This window comes from Conger conger, chromosome 7 (genome assembly GCF_963514075.1).
Source record: "Conger conger chromosome 7, fConCon1.1, whole genome shotgun sequence".
Classification (NCBI taxonomy): Eukaryota; Metazoa; Chordata; class Actinopteri; order Anguilliformes; family Congridae; genus Conger; species Conger conger.
The window spans coordinates 33,155,849-33,175,079 of NC_083766.1; the positions used below are offsets into that span (position 1 = coordinate 33,155,849).

Here is a 19,231-nt window from a genome sequence, read left to right on the forward strand (position 1 = left end):
TGGGGATTCCCAGTTTCCATGGTCCCATTCGCAGGGATTTCCACCACTTAGCCATTGGGATCATTAATGTCTTGGACTTTCTACTCAGGCAAACTAGATAGATTCAGGAGTCATTAATGACGTTCATGTGAGGAACCCAGAATCCAATAATAAAAAATAATAAAAAATCTAGCACAGTTAATAGTGAACTGAACCAGCGGATCGCATGACTTCAGTCAAATATTAAATGGCCTACTTAAAGTACCGTAACCTGCATGCTCATATTGCATGTTTATTTTTAAGGAATGAGGACCACAATTTCGATTGAACATATAAATGCTAGGCGATGACTCCTAACTGTTAACGTTAAACACTCAACACGCCAACACTCCGGCCTTATTTAAAAACCTAAGCGGAGCGCAAATAAGATAAAATAGTATGATCAATGTCTCCCTCTAGCGGAGGGATTCATAACGCAAACGCTTAATCCCCAGTCTTGCTGTCATCATAATAAGAAGCAAAATTGATTATATTGATTCGTGTGATCTGAGTCAGTGTTTGCTATCCACATTAAATAAAATGTATGATTGTTGTGTTGCATATGGGACATACAGCAAATGTGACATATACAGTTTGGTTTGAATGAAAGATACAATCTCTAAGTATTTGGACAGTGGTACAATTTATGTTCTTTTGTCTCTGTACTCCAGCACATTGGAGGGCGAATGAACAGGGTTAGAGTGCAGACTGTCACCTTTAATCTGAAGGTATTTACATCCATATTAGGTAATCTGTGAATTAATTACAATCCTTTATATAAATAGTTCCCTCATTTTAGGGGACCAAAAGTAATTGAGTGGTTCTCAGCTATTTCTGATTATTCAGGTGTATTCAATCGCTTTCTTGGTGCATGGATAAGAAAGCTTTCAGTATCTAGTTTTGTTTGTAGGTTTTTGATTGCCTTTGGAATCTGTTATTGGCATTTGTCAGCATGAGGACCAGAGTTGTGCCAATGAAAGTCAAGGAAGCCATTATGAGGCAGAGACATAGGCCAAACAGTAGGCTTACAAAAGAAACGTCATTAGAAAGAAAGAGAGCATTGGTGTATGTTTTGGACCATTGCCTTGCTGTGGGATGAAGCACCATCCAATGAGTTTAGAAGCATTTGACTGAACTTGCTGATGCTTGCTGACTGATGTTTCTGTACACTTCAGAATTCATTCTGCTGCAGCTATTAACAGTTACATTATCAATGAAGTGAGCCAGCACGTGTGGCAGCCATACATTCCCTTTGGCCTCTACACTTTACTCTTGCCATCATGTCAAGTTTGGTCTCATCTGTCCACAAGACATTTTTCCCCAACGCTGCATGCTCTTTTCTCTTCTGCAGCAACAGAAATTGTACCACGGTACAATACATTGCGGTTCAATGTACTTAAGCATGTAAAAAACCGGACACATTTTAGAGATTCAATTTCTATATAATGACTTCAGCTACAAATATTTATTTTATAATCTATGCATAGACAGGAACACATATGCAAAATGTAAGTGACTATAGGTAGCTATATGGTATGTGTGCTTTGTGATTTTCATCAAAACTTACACTTAACCACCATTATCATCCATTTCTAAATCCAAGTAAATGTAGTTTAGGGACTTTTCTTTTAAAATGGATTAGTGACATGGGAGGAAGATATACCAAGCAAAATTGCAATGAACGGAAAAATCTGAATAAGGCTTTTTGCTCTGTGTAGGAAATAACTATTAATGGTGATTATTTTACATTACATCAAATAGCACCCTGTTTTCTTGTTGCACTGTGTGATTATTTGAAAGTCAAATCTACATTTTTAAATAAGAACCTGAATCACAAGCAAAATATTTAACAGGCAAATTTTGGAATGCAACAGAAAATAAGATATTGGAAACACTCTGCTACTCTCTGGCTAAAAAAGTTAACAAACCAGTTCGGGAACTTTGGGACACGGTCACCTTTACAGTTAAATTCATGGCGCCCTCCAAATGTATTCGCTCCCTTGATAAAAATGAACAAAAATGAATGCATTAAACAATACTTCATATCAGCAACTTTTAGTCTCAAACATGTGGACAATATTCTGCTCTAATAATGATTCAAAAGAATCAACCAAACTAACAAGTGTGCACAGCCTGCTTAGTCAAATTAGAAGAAAAACCAGTATGAAAAGATATCTTCAATGTATATATATACACACCTCAGGCACTTTATTAGGTACTTTAGTGCAAATAGTCTGCTCCTTCAAACAGTGAATCATGTCACTGCAACTCAATACATGAAGCACACAAACATAGTGAAGAGGCCAGACATGGTGGTCCTAGCATCTCAAAAATAGCTAGAGTTTACAGAAAATGTAGCCATTAGTTGGCCATACACACCGTCAACATGTTTGCTGGCAAAATGGAATGCATACAAGGAGAATCACTTCATACCAACTGTCAAATATGGTGGTGGGTCATTGATGTTTTGGAGATGTTTTACTGAATTCAACAAAGCACCAGGAAATCTTGGCAGGAAATCTGGTCTTGGTCATAGGTAGCAGGGTAAAGACTCCAAGAATACTGTACATCAAAATCCATACAGAAACGTTTAAGTAAAATCAACAAACATGTTCTGCAATGGCCATCTCAGTTTCCAGATTTAAATCCCATGAAGAACCTGTGGTCTGAACTGAAGAGAAGGGTATCCCAAGGATTCAGAAAGGTTCTGCATGGAGGAATGGTCAAAAATCCCTCCAAATATGTTGTCTAACAATTTCACAAATTAAAGGAAACGGCACAAAGTATTAACCCAGGGGTGCCAATAATTGTGCAATTGTTTTTTTGGGAAACTTTTTTACTTAAAGAGTGTGAGGCTTGATTCCATTGAATCCTTAAGAGAGCGCACTACTTCATGCATGTAGGAAAGTTTACAGCTCTTTCTATGCATGTTTATCAAGGGTGTCAATAATTGTAGCCCACTATATACTGTGTGTGTATATATATATATATATATATATGTGTGTGTGTGTGTGTGTGTGTGTGTAGCGAGAGAGAGAGAGAGAGAGAGAGAGAGAGAGAGAGAGAGAACAATGTGTCACGTTTCAGGTCTGTCTCGCCATGTTTTTTGTTTATTCATGTTGTCTTAGTCACGTAGTGTCTTATCATGTATTATGTTAGTCTAGGTTCGTCATGTTGTTTAGTTTATGTCTTGTTACGATTTATTTTCTTGTCATGTCTAGTTATGTTTTCGTACGATTATATTACCTGGTTATGTTGAGTGATTATCGTCTTAGTTCCGCTTTGTGTTATGTTTCGATGTATGTTTATTGTTACGTTAACTGGTCGTTGTTATGCATACACTTTTACATGTTTTTCCGCAAACCTTGCGTTCCGCCTTTTCTCTCTCTCTCTCTCTCTCGTTCTGTCCTTCACTCCCCTAATGTTCTATTTGTCTATTTACTAAAACTACTAACGCTAGATCAGGATTGGGTAGAAACTAACAAGACTAATCATGTGTTCATGTTACCTTATGTTTCTCGTGCATGTCATTTACTAATTTACTAATGCTAGGGCAGGATAGGTTTATTACTAACGATTACTAATCTCCTTGTTAAACTTGTCATCCATCGCACCTGTTTTCCATTTCCTTGCTACGCTCTTACTAATTGTCTACACCTGTCTACACCTGCATTTATAGCCCAGTCGCGCAACTGTTCACTGCGAAATTGTCTGCCTCTGTTTTTTCACGCAACTCTTGAGCATTACTTACTGTTTGATTACACGTTACGATCCACGCCTGTTTACTGACCATCGATTATTGATTTCTGTTTTGTGACCTTCGTTTTGTTCTTGACTACGTCCCCGCCTACCGTTTTTGTACTTTTGCCCCGCTGATTGTTTCATGGTTTCGACTCCCGCTTCGTCCACGACTACGCCTCTGCCTGCCGTCCGTCTGTTCATCTGCCCCGCTGACAGCTCTCCTGCTACCGGACCTCCCTGCACGCCTACCGACTACGAGATTGCCTCTTCCCTCGGCACCGTGCTTTTTGTTTGTTTTGTATTTGTTTGGCTGGATCTACGTGTATGGACTTTGCTTGTGTTGACTACTCTCGTGGGATTCGTCCCGAATAAAGCCCTGAGGGGTCTTTATATTACTACTGTTTCTGAGTCGTGCATTTTGGGTCCAACCCCCACGCACCCGTCTCAGAACAATTTCGCCAAAATGGACCCTGCTGACTCTACTGCCATGTTCTACGCCCTCCAGGAACAAGGAGCCATCGTCCGGCAGCATTCACAAGGAATCTCCGAACTTCACCTGGAGATTCGTGAACTGTGCGCGGAGATGAGGAGGCTTGCCGTCGCGGTCCTACCACAACCACGGGAGGAGCCTTCCCACCCACCCACATCCCCAGCGCTCAACCCCACGGGAACCTGCCAATTCCGAGAGCCCCAACAACCCCCTCCGGAGAGGTTTGGTGGAGAACCTGAGAGGTGCAAGGCTTTCCTTCTACAATGCGACTTCGTGTTCAGGCAACAGCCCCAGACCTACAACAGCGACGACCGTCGGATTGGCTACGTGATGGGGCTACTCAAGGGGAGGGCGTTGGACTGGGCTACGGCGGTGTGGTCCGGGGATTCATTCCCTCCTCTTTACCCAGTCTTCGCCGATGAGATTCGGAAGGTCTTCCAACACGCATCCAGCAACCAGGAGCCATCCCAGAGACTGATTGCTCTGCGCCAAGGACGGAAGACCGCGGCAGACCACTCCATCGACTTCCGCACCCTCGCGGCGGCTACTAGCTGGAACGATGCGGCGTTGGCAAATCTCTTCCTGGCCAGCCTGAGTGAGACGCTCCAGGACGACTGGACCCCATCACCCAGTTCGACCAGCTCGTGCGCACCACGATCCGCCTGGACAACCGTGCCAGACAACGTCGGTCGGAGAGACCGATCCTTCCTGGCAACCATTACCCCAGGCAGGGGCCAAGTCCTCGACTGGAGGAGCAGCAGTCTGAGGGATCCGAACCCATGGACCTGTCCCGGGCCGGTACAAGGATCTCTACTGAGGAACGAGCACGCCGCAGAGCCACGGGTTCGTGCTTCTACTGTGGGAGGCCGGGTCACACCCAGGCTCGGTGCTCCTTCAAGACCAGGAGACCAGTGGAGGTGAGAGCTGTCGACAGACATGAGGGGTCTGACAGAGACAACCATCGTCCCACGCTCACGACTCTCTTAATTCTGCCCGACAGAACGACCCGGATTAACGCGTTGGTGGATTCTGGAGCGGACGCCAATCTCATTGACGAAGTTTTGGTGTCTGAACTGAACATCCCCACCCTCCCTTTACCCCACCCTGAGAACGCGCGGTCGCTGGATGGAAGGACCTTCTGCCGCATGACACAAATCACCATTCCCTTACAACTGATCATTTCTGGGAACCATCGGGAGATGATCCAGTTCCGCGTCATCCAGTCCCCTAATGACCAACTCATCTTGGGATTACCCTGGCTCCAGAAACACAACCCCACGATCAACTGGAGTTCTAACCAAGTGCAAGCATGGGATCCGAAGTGCCATCTGTCCTGCTTGCGTTCCGCCCCACCACCAGCAGAGGGAGTGCCAGCTCTACCACAGACTCCCAAACCCTCCCTGGAGAGGGTCCCCTCTCCTTACCATGACCTGGGAACAGTGTTTTCCAAGACACAAGCTCAGTCTTTGCCGCCTCATCGACCCTACGACTGCGCCATCGAGCTCCTCCCTGGTTCGTCACTTCCCTCAAGTCGCCTATACAACGTCTCCAGACCAGAGAGGGAGGCGATGGAGAAATACATCCGTGACTGCCTGGCTAACGGACTAATTCGCCCCTCTTCCTCTCCCGTCGGTGCGGGATTCTTCTTTGTTCAGAAGAAAGATGGCTCCCTACGCCCGTGCATCGACTACAGGGAGCTGAACAACATCATGGTGAGGAACAAGTATCCTCTGCCCCTGATGGACTCCGCGTTCCACCCACTTCACGAGGCCACCATCTTCACCAAGTTGGATCTCCGCAACGCTTACCACCTGGTCCGTATCCGCGAGGGCGATGAATGGAAGACCGCCTTCAACACCTCTCTCGGACACTTCGAATACCTGGTCATGCCATTCGACCTCACCAATGCTCCTGCTGTGTTCCAGGCCCCGGTGAATGATGGGACTTCGGGACTTGTTGGGTCGCCATGTGTTCGTCTACCTGGATGACATCTTAATCTACTCCACCAATGCAAGGATCATGAATACCACGTCAGGCAAGTCCTACAGAGACTCCTGGAGAACAGACTATTCGTCAAGGCGGAGAAGTGCGTCTTCCACTCCGACACAGTTGAGTTCCTGGGGTTTATCCTTGAGAAGGGACGGATCAGGGCGGATCCCAAGAAGATTCTGGCAGTTACCAACTGGCCCACACCCACCTCACGTAAGCAGCTCCAACGCTTCTTGGGATTCGCCAACTTCTACCGGAGGTTCATTAGATCCTATAGTCAAGTGGTCTCTTCTCTAACCAAACTCACGTCCCCTGCGGTGCCATTCCGGTGGAGCTCCGAAGCTGAGACGGCCTTCACCAAGGTCAAGAGACTGTTCTCTTCCGCTCCCATCCTGGTACACCCCGACCCCACCCGCCAGTTTGTGGTCGAGACGGATGCTTCCGACACAGGGCTGGGAGCAGTGCTCTCTCAGGTGGCGGCCGCGGACAACCGACTACACCCCTGCGCCTTCTTCTCCAAGAAGCTGTCCCCGGCGGAGAGGAACTATGACGTTGGGAACCGAGAGCTGCTAGCAGTCAAACTGGCGTTGGAGGAGTGGAGACATTGGCTGGAGGGGTCCGAGAAGCCGTTCATCGTTTGGACCGACCACAAGAACCTGGCATACCTCCAGACAGCCAAGAGGCTGAACTCCCGACAGGCGAGATGGGCGCTGTTCTTCGGGAGGTTCAACTTCTCTTTGACCTACGGTCCAGGTTCGAAGAACGTCAAGCCCGATGCCCTGTCCCGTCAATTCAACACCTGTTCTGAGCGTGAGATCCCCGAGAACATCCTTCCTACCTCCTGCACCATCGGATCCGTCACATGGAAGATCGAGGCGGTGATCCAGAGGGCTCTACGGGAGGAGCCCGATCCCAGGTCCAACCCCGGATTACGCCTATACGTCCCCTCAGCCGCTCGGACACAGGTGCTGCAATGGGCCCATTCATCCCTCCTTTCCTGCCATCCCGGCTTTACCCGCACCTTGGCGGTGCTGAAAAGGAGATTCTGGTGGAGCTCCATGATCCCTGACACCAGGCGCTTCATCAAGGCATGTACCACCTGTGCCAGAAGCAAGGCCTCCCACCAAGCCCCTGCTGGTTTACTCCAACCTCTGCCTGTGCCCAGCCGACCCTGGAGCCACATCGGCGTGGACTTTGTTACCGGACTTCCCCCTTCCGAAGGTAACACCACCATCCTCACTGTGGTGGACCGATTCAGCAAAGCGGCACACTTCATCCCCCTGGCTGGATTGCCCACCGCCCAAGAGACCGCAGAGGTTCTGGTGAGAGAAGTATTCCGCATTCACGGACTTCCCTCGGACATCGTTTCTGACCGCGGCCCCCAATTCATCTCCCAAGTTTGGAAGGCATTCTGCGTGGCCCTCGGGGCCACAGCTAGCCTCTCTTCGGGCTACCACCCTCAGTCCAATGGCCAAACGGAGAGGGCCAATCAGGACCTGGGGGCCGCTCTACGCTGCGTATCGGCAAAGAATCCAGCCGGCTGGAGCAAGATGCTAACCTGGGTGGAATACGCACACAACACCTTACCCTGCGCCGCCACCGGGAAATCTCCGTTTGAGGTCTCCTTGGGCTACCAACCTCCACTGTTTCCTGACCAGGAAGCCGAGATCGCTGTTCCCTCCCTCGCCATCCACATGAAACGGTGCTCCAAGGTTTGGAGGGATGCCAAGGCCGCGCTGCTAAGCACGGCAGATCGTAATCGGCGTTTTGCTGATCGCCACCACACTCCAGCTCCGGCCTACAAACCAGGTGACTCCGTCTGGCTGTCCACTAAGGACATTCCCCTCCAAGCCACTTCCCACAAACTGCAACCCCGCTTTATTGGTCCCTTTAAGATCCACAAAATCATCAATCCTTCCTCTGTTAAACTGTCACTCCCTGCTTCCCTTAAGATTCACCCCACATTCCATGTCTCATGTATTAAGCCTGTATCCTCTCACCCCATATGTCCCCCGGATCCCCCACCACCTCCCCCCCGCATTATTGACAACCACCCCGCATTCACGGTTAAGAAACTCTTGAACATTCGTAAGAGGGGCCGTGGGGTGCAATACTTGGTTGACTGGGAGGGCTATGGCCCTGAGGAGCGTTCCTGGGTCGCTCCCAGTCTCATTCTGGACAAATCGCTCATCAGAGACTTCCATCGTGACCACCCTGAGAAATTCCAAGGACCGCCAGGAGTCGGTCGTTAAGGGGGGGGTCCTGTCACGTTTCAGGTCTGTCTCGCCATGTTTTTTGTTTATTCATGTTGTCTTAGTCACGTAGTGTCTTATCATGTATTATGTTAGTCTAGGTTCGTCATGTTGTTTAGTTTATGTCTTGTTACGATTTATTTTCTTGTCATGTCTAGTTATGTTTTCGTACGATTATATTACCTGGTTATGTTGAGTGATTATCGTCTTAGTTCCGCTTTGTGTTATGTTTCGATGTATGTTTATTGTTACGTTAACTGGTCGTTGTTATGCATACACTTTTACATGTTTTTCCGCAAACCTTGCGTTCCGCCTTTTCTCTCTCTCTCTCTCTCTCGTTCTGTCCTTCACTCCCCTAATGTTCTATTTGTCTATTTACTAAAACTACTAACGCTAGATCAGGATTGGGTAGAAACTAACAAGACTAATCATGTGTTCATGTTACCTTATGTTTCTCGTGCATGTCATTTACTAATTTACTAATGCTAGGGCAGGATAGGTTTATTACTAACGATTACTAATCTCCTTGTTAAACTTGTCATCCATCGCACCTGTTTTCCATTTCCTTGCTACGCTCTTACTAATTGTCTACACCTGTCTACACCTGCATTTATAGCCCAGTCGCGCAACTGTTCACTGCGAAATTGTCTGCCTCTGTTTTTTCACGCAACTCTTGAGCATTACTTACTGTTTGATTACACGTTACGATCCACGCCCGTTTACTGACCATCGATTATTGATTTCTGTTTTGTGATCTTCGTTTTGTTCTTGACTACGTCCCCGCCTACCGTTTTTGTACTTTTGCCCCGCTGATTGTTTCATGGTTTCGACTCCCGCTTCGGCCACGACTACGCCTCTGCCTGCCGTCCGTCTGTTCATCTGCCCCGCTGACAGCTCTCCTGCTACCGGACCTCCCTGCACGCCTACCGACTACGAGATTCCTCTTCCCTCGGCACCGTGCTTTTTGTTTGTTTTGTATTTGTTTGGCTGGATCTACGTGTATGGACTTTGCTTGTGTTGACTACTCTCCTGGGATTCGTCCCGAATAAAGCCCTGAGGGGTCTTTATATTACTATTGTTTCTGAGTCGTGCATTTTGGGTCCAACCCCCACGCACCCGTCTCACAATGTGAAGAATAAGAATGGTCTGTATTTGAAATGTTATATGTCATGATAAGGGGGGAAAGGAACAGCTATTATTAAATATCTGGGGGTCTACCGTTTTTATCCCCTCTAACCGACAAGGCACTCCATATAACTGTCCATAGTTCCATAACAGCTTTTATTAAACAAATGCGATGATACCTGGAAAATATGCATCCGAAGCATACATTTTAATTCACGACCCCTTCAGTTACCCCAGCGGCGAAAGCAAGGCAATCTAGCATAGAACCATATTCAAGCGCCCAAATCCTTTGTGTTCGACAGATGGGACAAGCGCACAATAATTACTACATAATGGCCCCGCCCATTCCACAGCGACAGCATTAGAGACCCAAGGACACATGCACACTAACAGGTTATTTCGGTTCCTTCGGACTAGCCGACGTCGCTCGTGGCTTTATAAAGAGGCATCAATCCCTGTCGCCATCATTTATGAACCGCATCTGCGACCGTGGATAGCGACGCTCCTCAATAATACTGAGCTTTCACCGCTCGAGCTCTGCAAGATCTGAACGACGTTCAAAGGTAAATAGACTGTTTCTTATTGCTTGAAAGGGAAGCAGTATACTTAGATACGACTTCTGCAAAGAAAAATATTTGTCATTATTAACGAATCTCTGTGTTTCTTTGTTTTTTGTTTTTTTGCGGACACGCATGTATGCAAATAACCAAATTTGAGGCAAATTATCTAAATTATCGCACTATTGGAACAAAGGGAGAACGGAAACTGTTTCGTTGACAACTCACACCACGTATAGTGCAGAACAAAGAAATATAAAATAAAGCCTACACGGTTTCTTTATTATTACAATTATGACCAATATTAACGATGGATACCATAGCTACTCTTGTAACAATACATTTTTGCTTCGTTTGCCCTGTCGGGTGGCTCGAAATGATAAGAGTCTCGCAGCTGCCGCTAAGATATATTCCATTTCACGGTATGTAGCCTGTGCAGCAAAGTTAGTTGCGTTTGTGTATTTAGGGATAAGGCGTCTCGTAGGAACTATTTGTCCGTGTTTGCATGTTTGCAGAGACGTATTTTGCATGAAAGCATCCCCTTTTCAGGATTCTTTGTTCCCTTCAGAGTTTGCATATTAGAGAAGTTAATGTTTTTTGTCAGTGACGTTGGTGTGTCAGTGCAAAGGTGTTGACATGGTTTTAAAAAGCCACATATACAGTAAATAATAATTCTGATATTAACAAAATAAACAATTTTTTTTTAAACGTAAAAAACCTAAAACCCTGCTCGTTTTATTCAGTTCTTGTTTTGCATTTTTTAAAGTGCATTTTTTCTTTTTTTCTTTAGATAACATAACTTGATATAACTCAAGCCTGATATAAGAAACTATTTTTAACATGACCCAAAAACAAGGTACATGTTAATTTGGCTTCGACTGATACCTGAGAGCAAAGTCTTTGTTGCACACATCTTTTTAAGATGGGGTACGGAAGTGCCAATGAGTCCCAGACGGGCCAAAGAAAAGAGGTGGACTTCTGCCTGGGGTCCTGCCACGCCAGGCACATTCTGGATGTCCTCAACTCCTACCGGCGGAGCGGCACCTTGACGGACGTGGTGCTGCAGGTGGAGGGAAGCGAGTTCCCCTGCCACCGCGCCACTCTGAGCGCCAGCAGCCTCTACTTCCGCACCATGTTCCACAGCCAGATGCAGGAGAGCCGGCAGCCCCAGGTACAGCTGCAGGGCGTCACAGCCCCAGCCATGGAGAACCTGCTCAACTTCATGTACGTGGGAAAGGTGGACGTGGACGAGGAGAACGTGGAGGACGTCTTCAAGGCCGCCGACCTGCTGGGCGTCAGTGTGCTCAGCAAGGCCTGCGTCCGGTTCCTGGAGAGCCGGGTGGAGCACTCGAACTGCCTGAGCATCATGCACTTCGCCAACTCCTACTTCCTCAGCCCGCTGGCGGAACAGTGCCAGCGGCTGCTGTACCAGGATTTTGTGGAGGTGTACCGGCACGAGGAGTTTCTCGGCCTGACCAGAGAGTGCCTGGTGGAGCTGCTGACCAGCGGGCAGCTGCGGGTCGACCGGGAGGAGGTCCTGGTGGAGGCTGTGCTCAGGTGGGTTCACCATGACCCCAGCGGCAGGAGGGGAGCCCTGCGGGAGCTGTTGGAGCTGCTGCGGCTTCCCCTGGTTGACCCCGTCTTCTTCCTCAACACCGTGGAGACTGACGACATCGTCCAGGCCTGCAAAGAGTGCCAGCCCCTGTTGACAGAGGCCAGGAAGTATCACACATTCGGGAAAGAGGTGAACTCTGCACAAACCCAGCCAAGAAGGTATAGTACCCCACCCCCGTCGCCACACACAAACGCATGTACCGCAAGATGGTAACAGACGTTTACTTTCTGTGACAAGGTTCAAAATATGTCTGGAAGCATTGCCACACAAGTATCTGTATAGGACTTGTATTACAGAAACCATCAGCGAAACGCATTTCAACATAGTCCTCTTCAGTGCTGAGAAGGCTGTGTCGAAACCTGTTAGTGCATACCTAATTATAGGACAGACACACAAGCCATTGAAATGTGCTGTAATTTTCCTCTTCTTGGCCTCGGTTTGAAGCTGAAACTTGAAAACCCGGCTCAGAAAATTGGGTACGGAGTGTGGATGTTATTTTATTCCACACAATATTAAAAAAATAAAGATAGCCCTCCCCTATGAAATAGAAAATAAACTGTACTATCTATTTCCAGGAATAAAGAGATAACTGTCTGATCTGTACCTTGTTTCTCTGTCTGATTTACTGTGCTATTTCTTGTGTTGTGTTTTGTTATGGCTGATTACCAGGTACTGCTACAACATCACTCATCAGGCAGTTGAGATGAAGGAGAAAATTCAAAGGGCATTGAGTTCTTGCCTTTGTTTTTGCTAAATAGTGTTAGAGTGGAGACAAAACCATCTTAAATTTGTCATTTATGGCTAGTGGCTGCAAAGCAGTTTCAGGAAATGTATTTGTGGTGTCGCTGTTGAGCTCATCTTGGGGTATGTTTGTGTCCAGGTCATCGAGCAGAGTTGAGATGATTGTGGTGATCGGTGGTTGTGACAAAAAAGGATACGCCATGCTGTCTTTCACTGAGAAGTTCAACCCTCACAGCAAACAGTGGGTTGCAGCCGCGTCTATTCCAGGATACTCAAAGTCAGAGTTTGCTGCCTGTGAGCTTCAAAATGACATCTATGTATCAGGTAAAATTATGCAATATAGAACTGTTTACTTGTAATTCTAATTGATATACATTTGAATCTACGTATAGGCCTTTCAGTGATTTGCTTTTAATCCCCTTTCCAGTTGTTATTGTTAGAATGCCAAATAAATCAAATAAAACATCAAATAAATAATATAACACCCTCATATTTCCTTTGTATACAATAGATCATAAAACAATTATCTTACATTCTGCATTATAAAAAATGTTTACAGAAAGGAGGCAATCAATCTGTTTCATGAGTGAACCAACATTTTTTATAATGCAGCTGTAGAATGTAAGATAATAGTTTTTTGATCTATTGTATACAAAGGAAATATGAGGGTGTTATATTATTTATTTGATGTTTTATATGACTACTAGAGTGTTCCAAAAAAAATAGGGTGACCAGACCTTCCATTTTCCCCAGGGTTTCTCATTGCAAGCAACCTGTGTTTCATGAGAGGACAAACAATAAATAGCTACACTAACTGTGTTTTCCTACAGTGTATTCAATTAGCTGGCATTGTCTATTTTTTGTGTGTTGTCTGGTTCTGTTGAGCACTACAGACATTTGCTGTCATGAATAGCAATGTGTGTGTTTGTGTGTGTATATTTATTTCTGTCATATATTAAACTCCCTACATCACAACCTTATCGTACAAAGTATAGCTGATAACTGCCCTGAATAAGGTTCAGTTTTATGGAAGTGATTTTATGACTTCCCCTGAAGTTATTGTAAATGGTTCCCCTATCCCCCTAAAGCAACAGTGTACTACACTTATAGTATATAAAAATCAATTTTGGCAATTTAGGTGAAAATCAATTTATGTTCCTTAGAGAACATGAAAGGTTTTGTAGCTGCAGACATTAAGAACAGTCAAGGATTCAAAATGTGATGCAGTTATATTGACTCCACGTGTCCCTGGTGTTGAGACTGGGAGAATTGTTGTTGAACACAGCTTTCCTCTTTCAGGAGGTCAGCTCAACAGCTCAGATGTTTGGAGATACATGTCGCAACTTGACCAATGGGTTCGTGTAGCCTCCATGACCAAGGGCAGGTGGCGACACAAGATGACTGCCCTCCGTGGAAAGGTAAGAAACCTGTGCATCTAAAAAGAAATTGAAAAGATTCACTTACAGAAAATGAATATTTTCACTGCTGGGTGAAAAAGTACTGTATAAATATGTGATCCATAATGATGACGATGATGATTTTTTTTCATTATACTACTACTGCTACTATTACTAATAACAATAGCAAAAACAATCATCATCATTATGGTTCACATGGATTTTTTCCCTTGAGAACGCCATGTCACTGTAGAAGCAGCAGTTGCAGGAGTCTTTCTTTCTGCTTGACGGTAAACGCATCAAAAAATATTACAACTGTGGCTGAGTGAGCACTAATTGCACATGTTTGTGGTTGCAGCTCTATGCTGTCGGTGGCTACAATGGTCATGAGCGGCTGTCCAGTGTTGAGTGCTACAGCTCTTATGATAACCAATGGGAGACTGTGGCTCCCCTGCTTCAGCCTGTCAGCTCCGCTGCATTGGTTGGCTGCAACGGGAAGCTGTATGTCATTGGAGGGGCATTAAGTGATGAATCCAATACCAATAAGGTGAGTCCTTCCTTGTGGCACGCTGCCTGTGGTCACACTTTGTCTTTATGGTGCGCACATTTGTATTTACAACCTAATCTATAATTGCCCCTGGGTTGTGCCATAATGCTTGTGTAATCCTCAGTCATACCAGAACCTGTTTACCCAGCTGCACATGACATAACCAGAGTACTCAAACAACAAAAATTAGGAAAAAAAACATCTCTTCTCTCATTCATTTGTGCAAAACCCCATGTACTGGACTATATCAGTGGAGGAGATGAACATGTGAAATTAGTAATTAAATTGAAACCAGGGCTTAGGCCTCATTATTAGGGAAGTGCTTAAATAATGGGTACCATTATTCAATATAATTTTAATTACATTATCTTCAAGCGCATAAGAAGAGAAAAAATGGCTAAAATGATGAATTACTTGTGGTAACCAAAAGCTAAGTCCTCTGTAAATTGTAACTTTTTGTCCAGATTTGATCAAACCATAGGTTGGGCCAGTGGTAGAAATTTTATTTTAATTTTATTTAAAGTATGCACTATTGGGGATGAGGAGGAGTATTCAACAATGTGAAACATCGGTGTGAGTTTGCACAACTATAAGCAGCATATAAGCATATAAGTTATTCTATTTTGCATCTATGTAGCTTCAGTCCAGGTAAGAAATTCAGTACAGACCAAAATGTGTTGTACCCAGGTGCTGTCACAAACCCACATCTGTTGTGCAGAGCATTTATTTTCAGCTTTCAGTTATTTCTAGCCTCATTTGAGCTAAAATACAAATACGAAAAGTGTCTGACAAGGCCTTTTGAAGTTAATTGAGTTTGTCATTCACAATATAAAACAAACCCAAAAAAACACACACAAGCACAAGATTATTGCAAATACAGAAACAAAGTGGTTGCACTTATATATACATAGTCATACAAACACACAACATGGTAACATTCCAAGCATTCCAAACATGTTCTGACCCATCAAGGTTGAAACTGTACTACTTTATGCCTGAATAAACATCCACTTAAAAAACAAAAACTTGTGTTACTGATCTGTCAGGCCTTTCCTTTCCAGTTTCATGCAATGTGAATGCCGGTGCAATAATGGTGTGTCATTCAGAGCAATACAAGAATACCACGTGTAATACACAAAGACCTTGGGCTTCAGTGTATGCATGCTTCATACCAACGATAATTGAAACTTCTTTAAACTCCATTAACATTAACAAACAATCCATTAACTGTTATTAATTAGACACTTTTAATACCTGTACAGGTATATAGATAAAATCAAGAGGGAGTACATTTCAAAAGTGTGGATTGCCTACAACAATAGGCAGCAAACTCAAGATGGCTTTGATACCGTTTGACGCCAGGCTGTGTTGAATACATGCGTAAGTTCTGATGAAACGCTACTGTACCTAACAGTGTTTCTGATGTCATTTCTGTCCCAGATACAGTGCTACGATCCGGTTGAGGATGTGTGGACATACATGGCGCCCAGTCCATTTGCACAAAGGTGCACTAATGCCACTGCACTCAACAACACTATTTATGTGATTGGGGGCCTTCTGAACAAGCTGTACAGCTACTCTCCAGAAACTGACACCTGGAGCAGTGTTGCAGAGTTACCAATGAAACTGGTAAGCCAACTATCCACTGACGAGAAGCCCCTCACAACTGCTAAAACGGTTTAAAACAAGATAAAAAGAAATGTGCTACATTCATGATTATGTATTTCCATAGTATGGAAATTTCACATCTATTTTCATATTATGCAAGTTATCTCCTACGGGTTCCCACACTTTTAAATCCTTTCAATGACCGGGATAGAATGTGGATTCTTACCCAGGATTAATTCATAAGGGAATATAGTTATATAGTTACAGGAAATGTAACCATGTCTTAACAAAATATTCTGGCACTTTAAAGTAGTAAAGGGGGGTTTCATGAGTCCATCATTAGGTGGAGTTCATTCACTTGTTTGGGCCAATCAAAATATTTTGCTCCCGGTAGATCAGCAGTTTCTGAGATACTCAAACCACCCTTTCTGCCACCAACAATCATTCCATGGTCAAAGTCACTTAGTTACATTTTTTTCCCAATTCTGATGGTTGATGTGAACATTAACTGAAACTCCTGACCCATATCTACATGATTCTGTGTTGCACTGCTGCCACACAATTGGCTGATTAGATAATCGCATGAATAAGTTGGTGTAATAAAGTAAAAATAAAGTGCCTGGTGAGTGTAAGTCAAGGACATGAATTGTGCGTGAATTTGTGGCAGAGGTTAATTGTCTGAAGTACTTGATTCTGGAGACATTCAGGGACTATGAAGGAGTATGGAAGGCCTTACTCTGGAGCGACGCTGCTGCTTGTGCTCATGGTGTCTGGCCTTCTCTCTGTCTTCCAGGAGAGCAGTGGACTGACTGTGTGTGACGGGAAGGTTTACATCCTGGGTGGGCGTGACGAGCACGGCTCTGCCACCAACAGGGTTTGGGTCTTCAGCCCAGACAGCGGGGAGCTGACCGAGGAGTCGTCCTTGTCCAGGTCTGTCAGCTACCACGGCTGTGTCACCATCACCCAGCGGGTCCTCCAGAAGCCCGCCCTGTGACCTGTGATCTGCCCCACCGGCTCCCCGGGACACTGCATACAGAGCTGCTTTTGCCACGCTCTGTAGACAGCAACTGAACTGTCCAACTGTAGCATCCAACTTTGTGCCTATCAAAACATCCAACTTTGTGCCTCCTGTCAAAATGCATGTCATCATCCTGCAAATGCGGGCCACGCGTTTATTAAATCATTGGCCCCAGATTTCCCGTAGTGATTACAGACTTTTATTTAATTGTACTACTTGTAAAAATTGCTAGCAAATCAGAAAGAAATTCATATTACCTTCAAGGGTATATGATACAGTTGAGCTAGTGGTTGGTAGAATTGTTATTATTTGGTATTTTCATAGTAGTAAAAAAACTGGATGTAAAATGAGCATACAATAGGCAACATTACACTTTTCCGCTGAATGGTTATGCTTTAAGGCTGAATATGCCACAATTATGCCACAATTACGAAAGGTCTATATGATAAGGACCTATCAGAAGAAGGAGGCCTCTACTTATATTGGCTGGGGGGGCACCACTAAAGACTGAATTGGAACAGTGAAATTGTACTTTTGTGGAATTAGAAAGACTACATGGAGGAGTATCCACTAAAGACAACAAGCAATTCATCAATTAGATCTACAAGATAACAAAGAAGCACTGATAGTCAAAAGTGGTTTCTGGGAATATCTACTCACTGTATGCGTACTGAGTCGCTTGCAATGTAAATGTCCACTTTCAGTGGATTGAGATGTACATGTCCTTATAATGGAAGTAGGTAGTTTACCCAACAATGTGTTAATTATTCTTAAACAACCTACTTACATCTCTAGTCTTTTATCTTTCCAGGAACTACTGCACTTGATCCACTAATCATATTCTTTAAATATGCTCAGGGTGCAGGTAAAACTTGGTCAAACTTCCCTTTCTATGCACTTTGGGCATGGAATGAGATACAAAATATTTTTTTTTTCAGAAGTACTACCTCCTTTGAATATTTTTTATGGTCTTTTATAATCTACTTTGAAGGAAACTACTGTTTCACATATCCTTGACTTGATATGGACTTGATGTGGAGTGTGTTATGGATATTATTGGTATGGACTGTTTGTATTTTCTTTTCAAATACCTCTCCTTGATAAATTTTCTTGTATGCGTTTTTTTAAATGTATTTTAAATTACCCATGTGAAATTGTTTTGTATGTGTTTTTTGCTGCCATCTTGATCAGGACTGCCTGGAAGAAGAAGACCTTTTCCTTTTTGAATTTTGGTACATATTTTCAAAAATAATTTTGAATCAAAGAGTATTGGATTGGTGAATAAGAAATGTGAAATGTGATTGAAAGCTCTCTTACTGTATGTGATTCACCTGCATGGTGTCTGAAAATAATAAGTAATAATTTCTAAATTTTCAAAAACTTTCAGCTTGCTGCTTGAAAATATAGGGTGGTTTACAGAAATGTTCCTCTTATCAGACCCCCTAGGGAGCCATTTAAACATGGAAATCTGTACTCTTGGTTTTGCAATCCTTGCATGCGGTTTACAAAACCTAGGGTACAGATTGGCAAACTGGGCACAAAGAACACAGATTTCTGCGTTAATTTTTACTTAGTGTTGAGGGGGGCTCAGCAGGAGAACAGACTGTGCGTAAGGTTCTGCCAGGGAGTCAGCAAGGTTTCATAAACTCCCACCAATACTGAGTTGAAATAGCATTATGCAAACTATAGGTTTTCCATATACAGTATAATCATGTTAAATAAAGGTCCTGGAACACCATTGAAAAGTGAACAGGAGGTAATACAAGTTACCTTTGGGTCAGCAGGCAGCTGCACTCCAGAGATTAACCTGATTTGATAGACATTCAGAGGTGACCCGGGCACCATCATTGATGTTTTTGCCATTTTGTGATTGCGTATTTATTATAGTGCATATGACCTCCTGGATTCCATTTGCATATAGTGATTTCACTACTTACATTCTGCACCATTATATATTGCAATAATATGAACAATAATTGTATAATAAGTTTCATTCATTTTGACCTCTTTGACTCTAAACCACTGCGAACCTAGTGGTTTTATAAGGTCCTAACATACTGTACACATAGTACTCAGGATATTTTTACGGCATAGTCTCTCGCCTACACAATAGTGCCGTCACAAGATACACAA

The 19,231-nt window shown here is 44.2% G+C and overlaps 1 protein-coding gene across 1 annotated transcript; it reads left to right on the plus strand.

Moving 5' to 3' along the window:
• Positions 1–10,049: 10,049 nt before the first annotated feature.
• On the plus strand, positions 10,050–17,349 carry klhl35 (kelch-like family member 35). Its single transcript, XM_061249910.1, has 7 exons — positions 10,050–10,178; positions 11,095–11,945; positions 12,668–12,852; positions 13,828–13,946; positions 14,284–14,472; positions 15,913–16,101; positions 16,874–17,349. Exons 2-7 carry the CDS (start codon positions 11,095–11,097, stop codon positions 17,072–17,074), a joined length of 1,734 nt encoding a protein of 577 aa, XP_061105894.1. The 5' UTR covers positions 10,050–10,178; the 3' UTR covers positions 17,075–17,349.
• Positions 17,350–19,231: the final 1,882 nt, after the last annotated feature.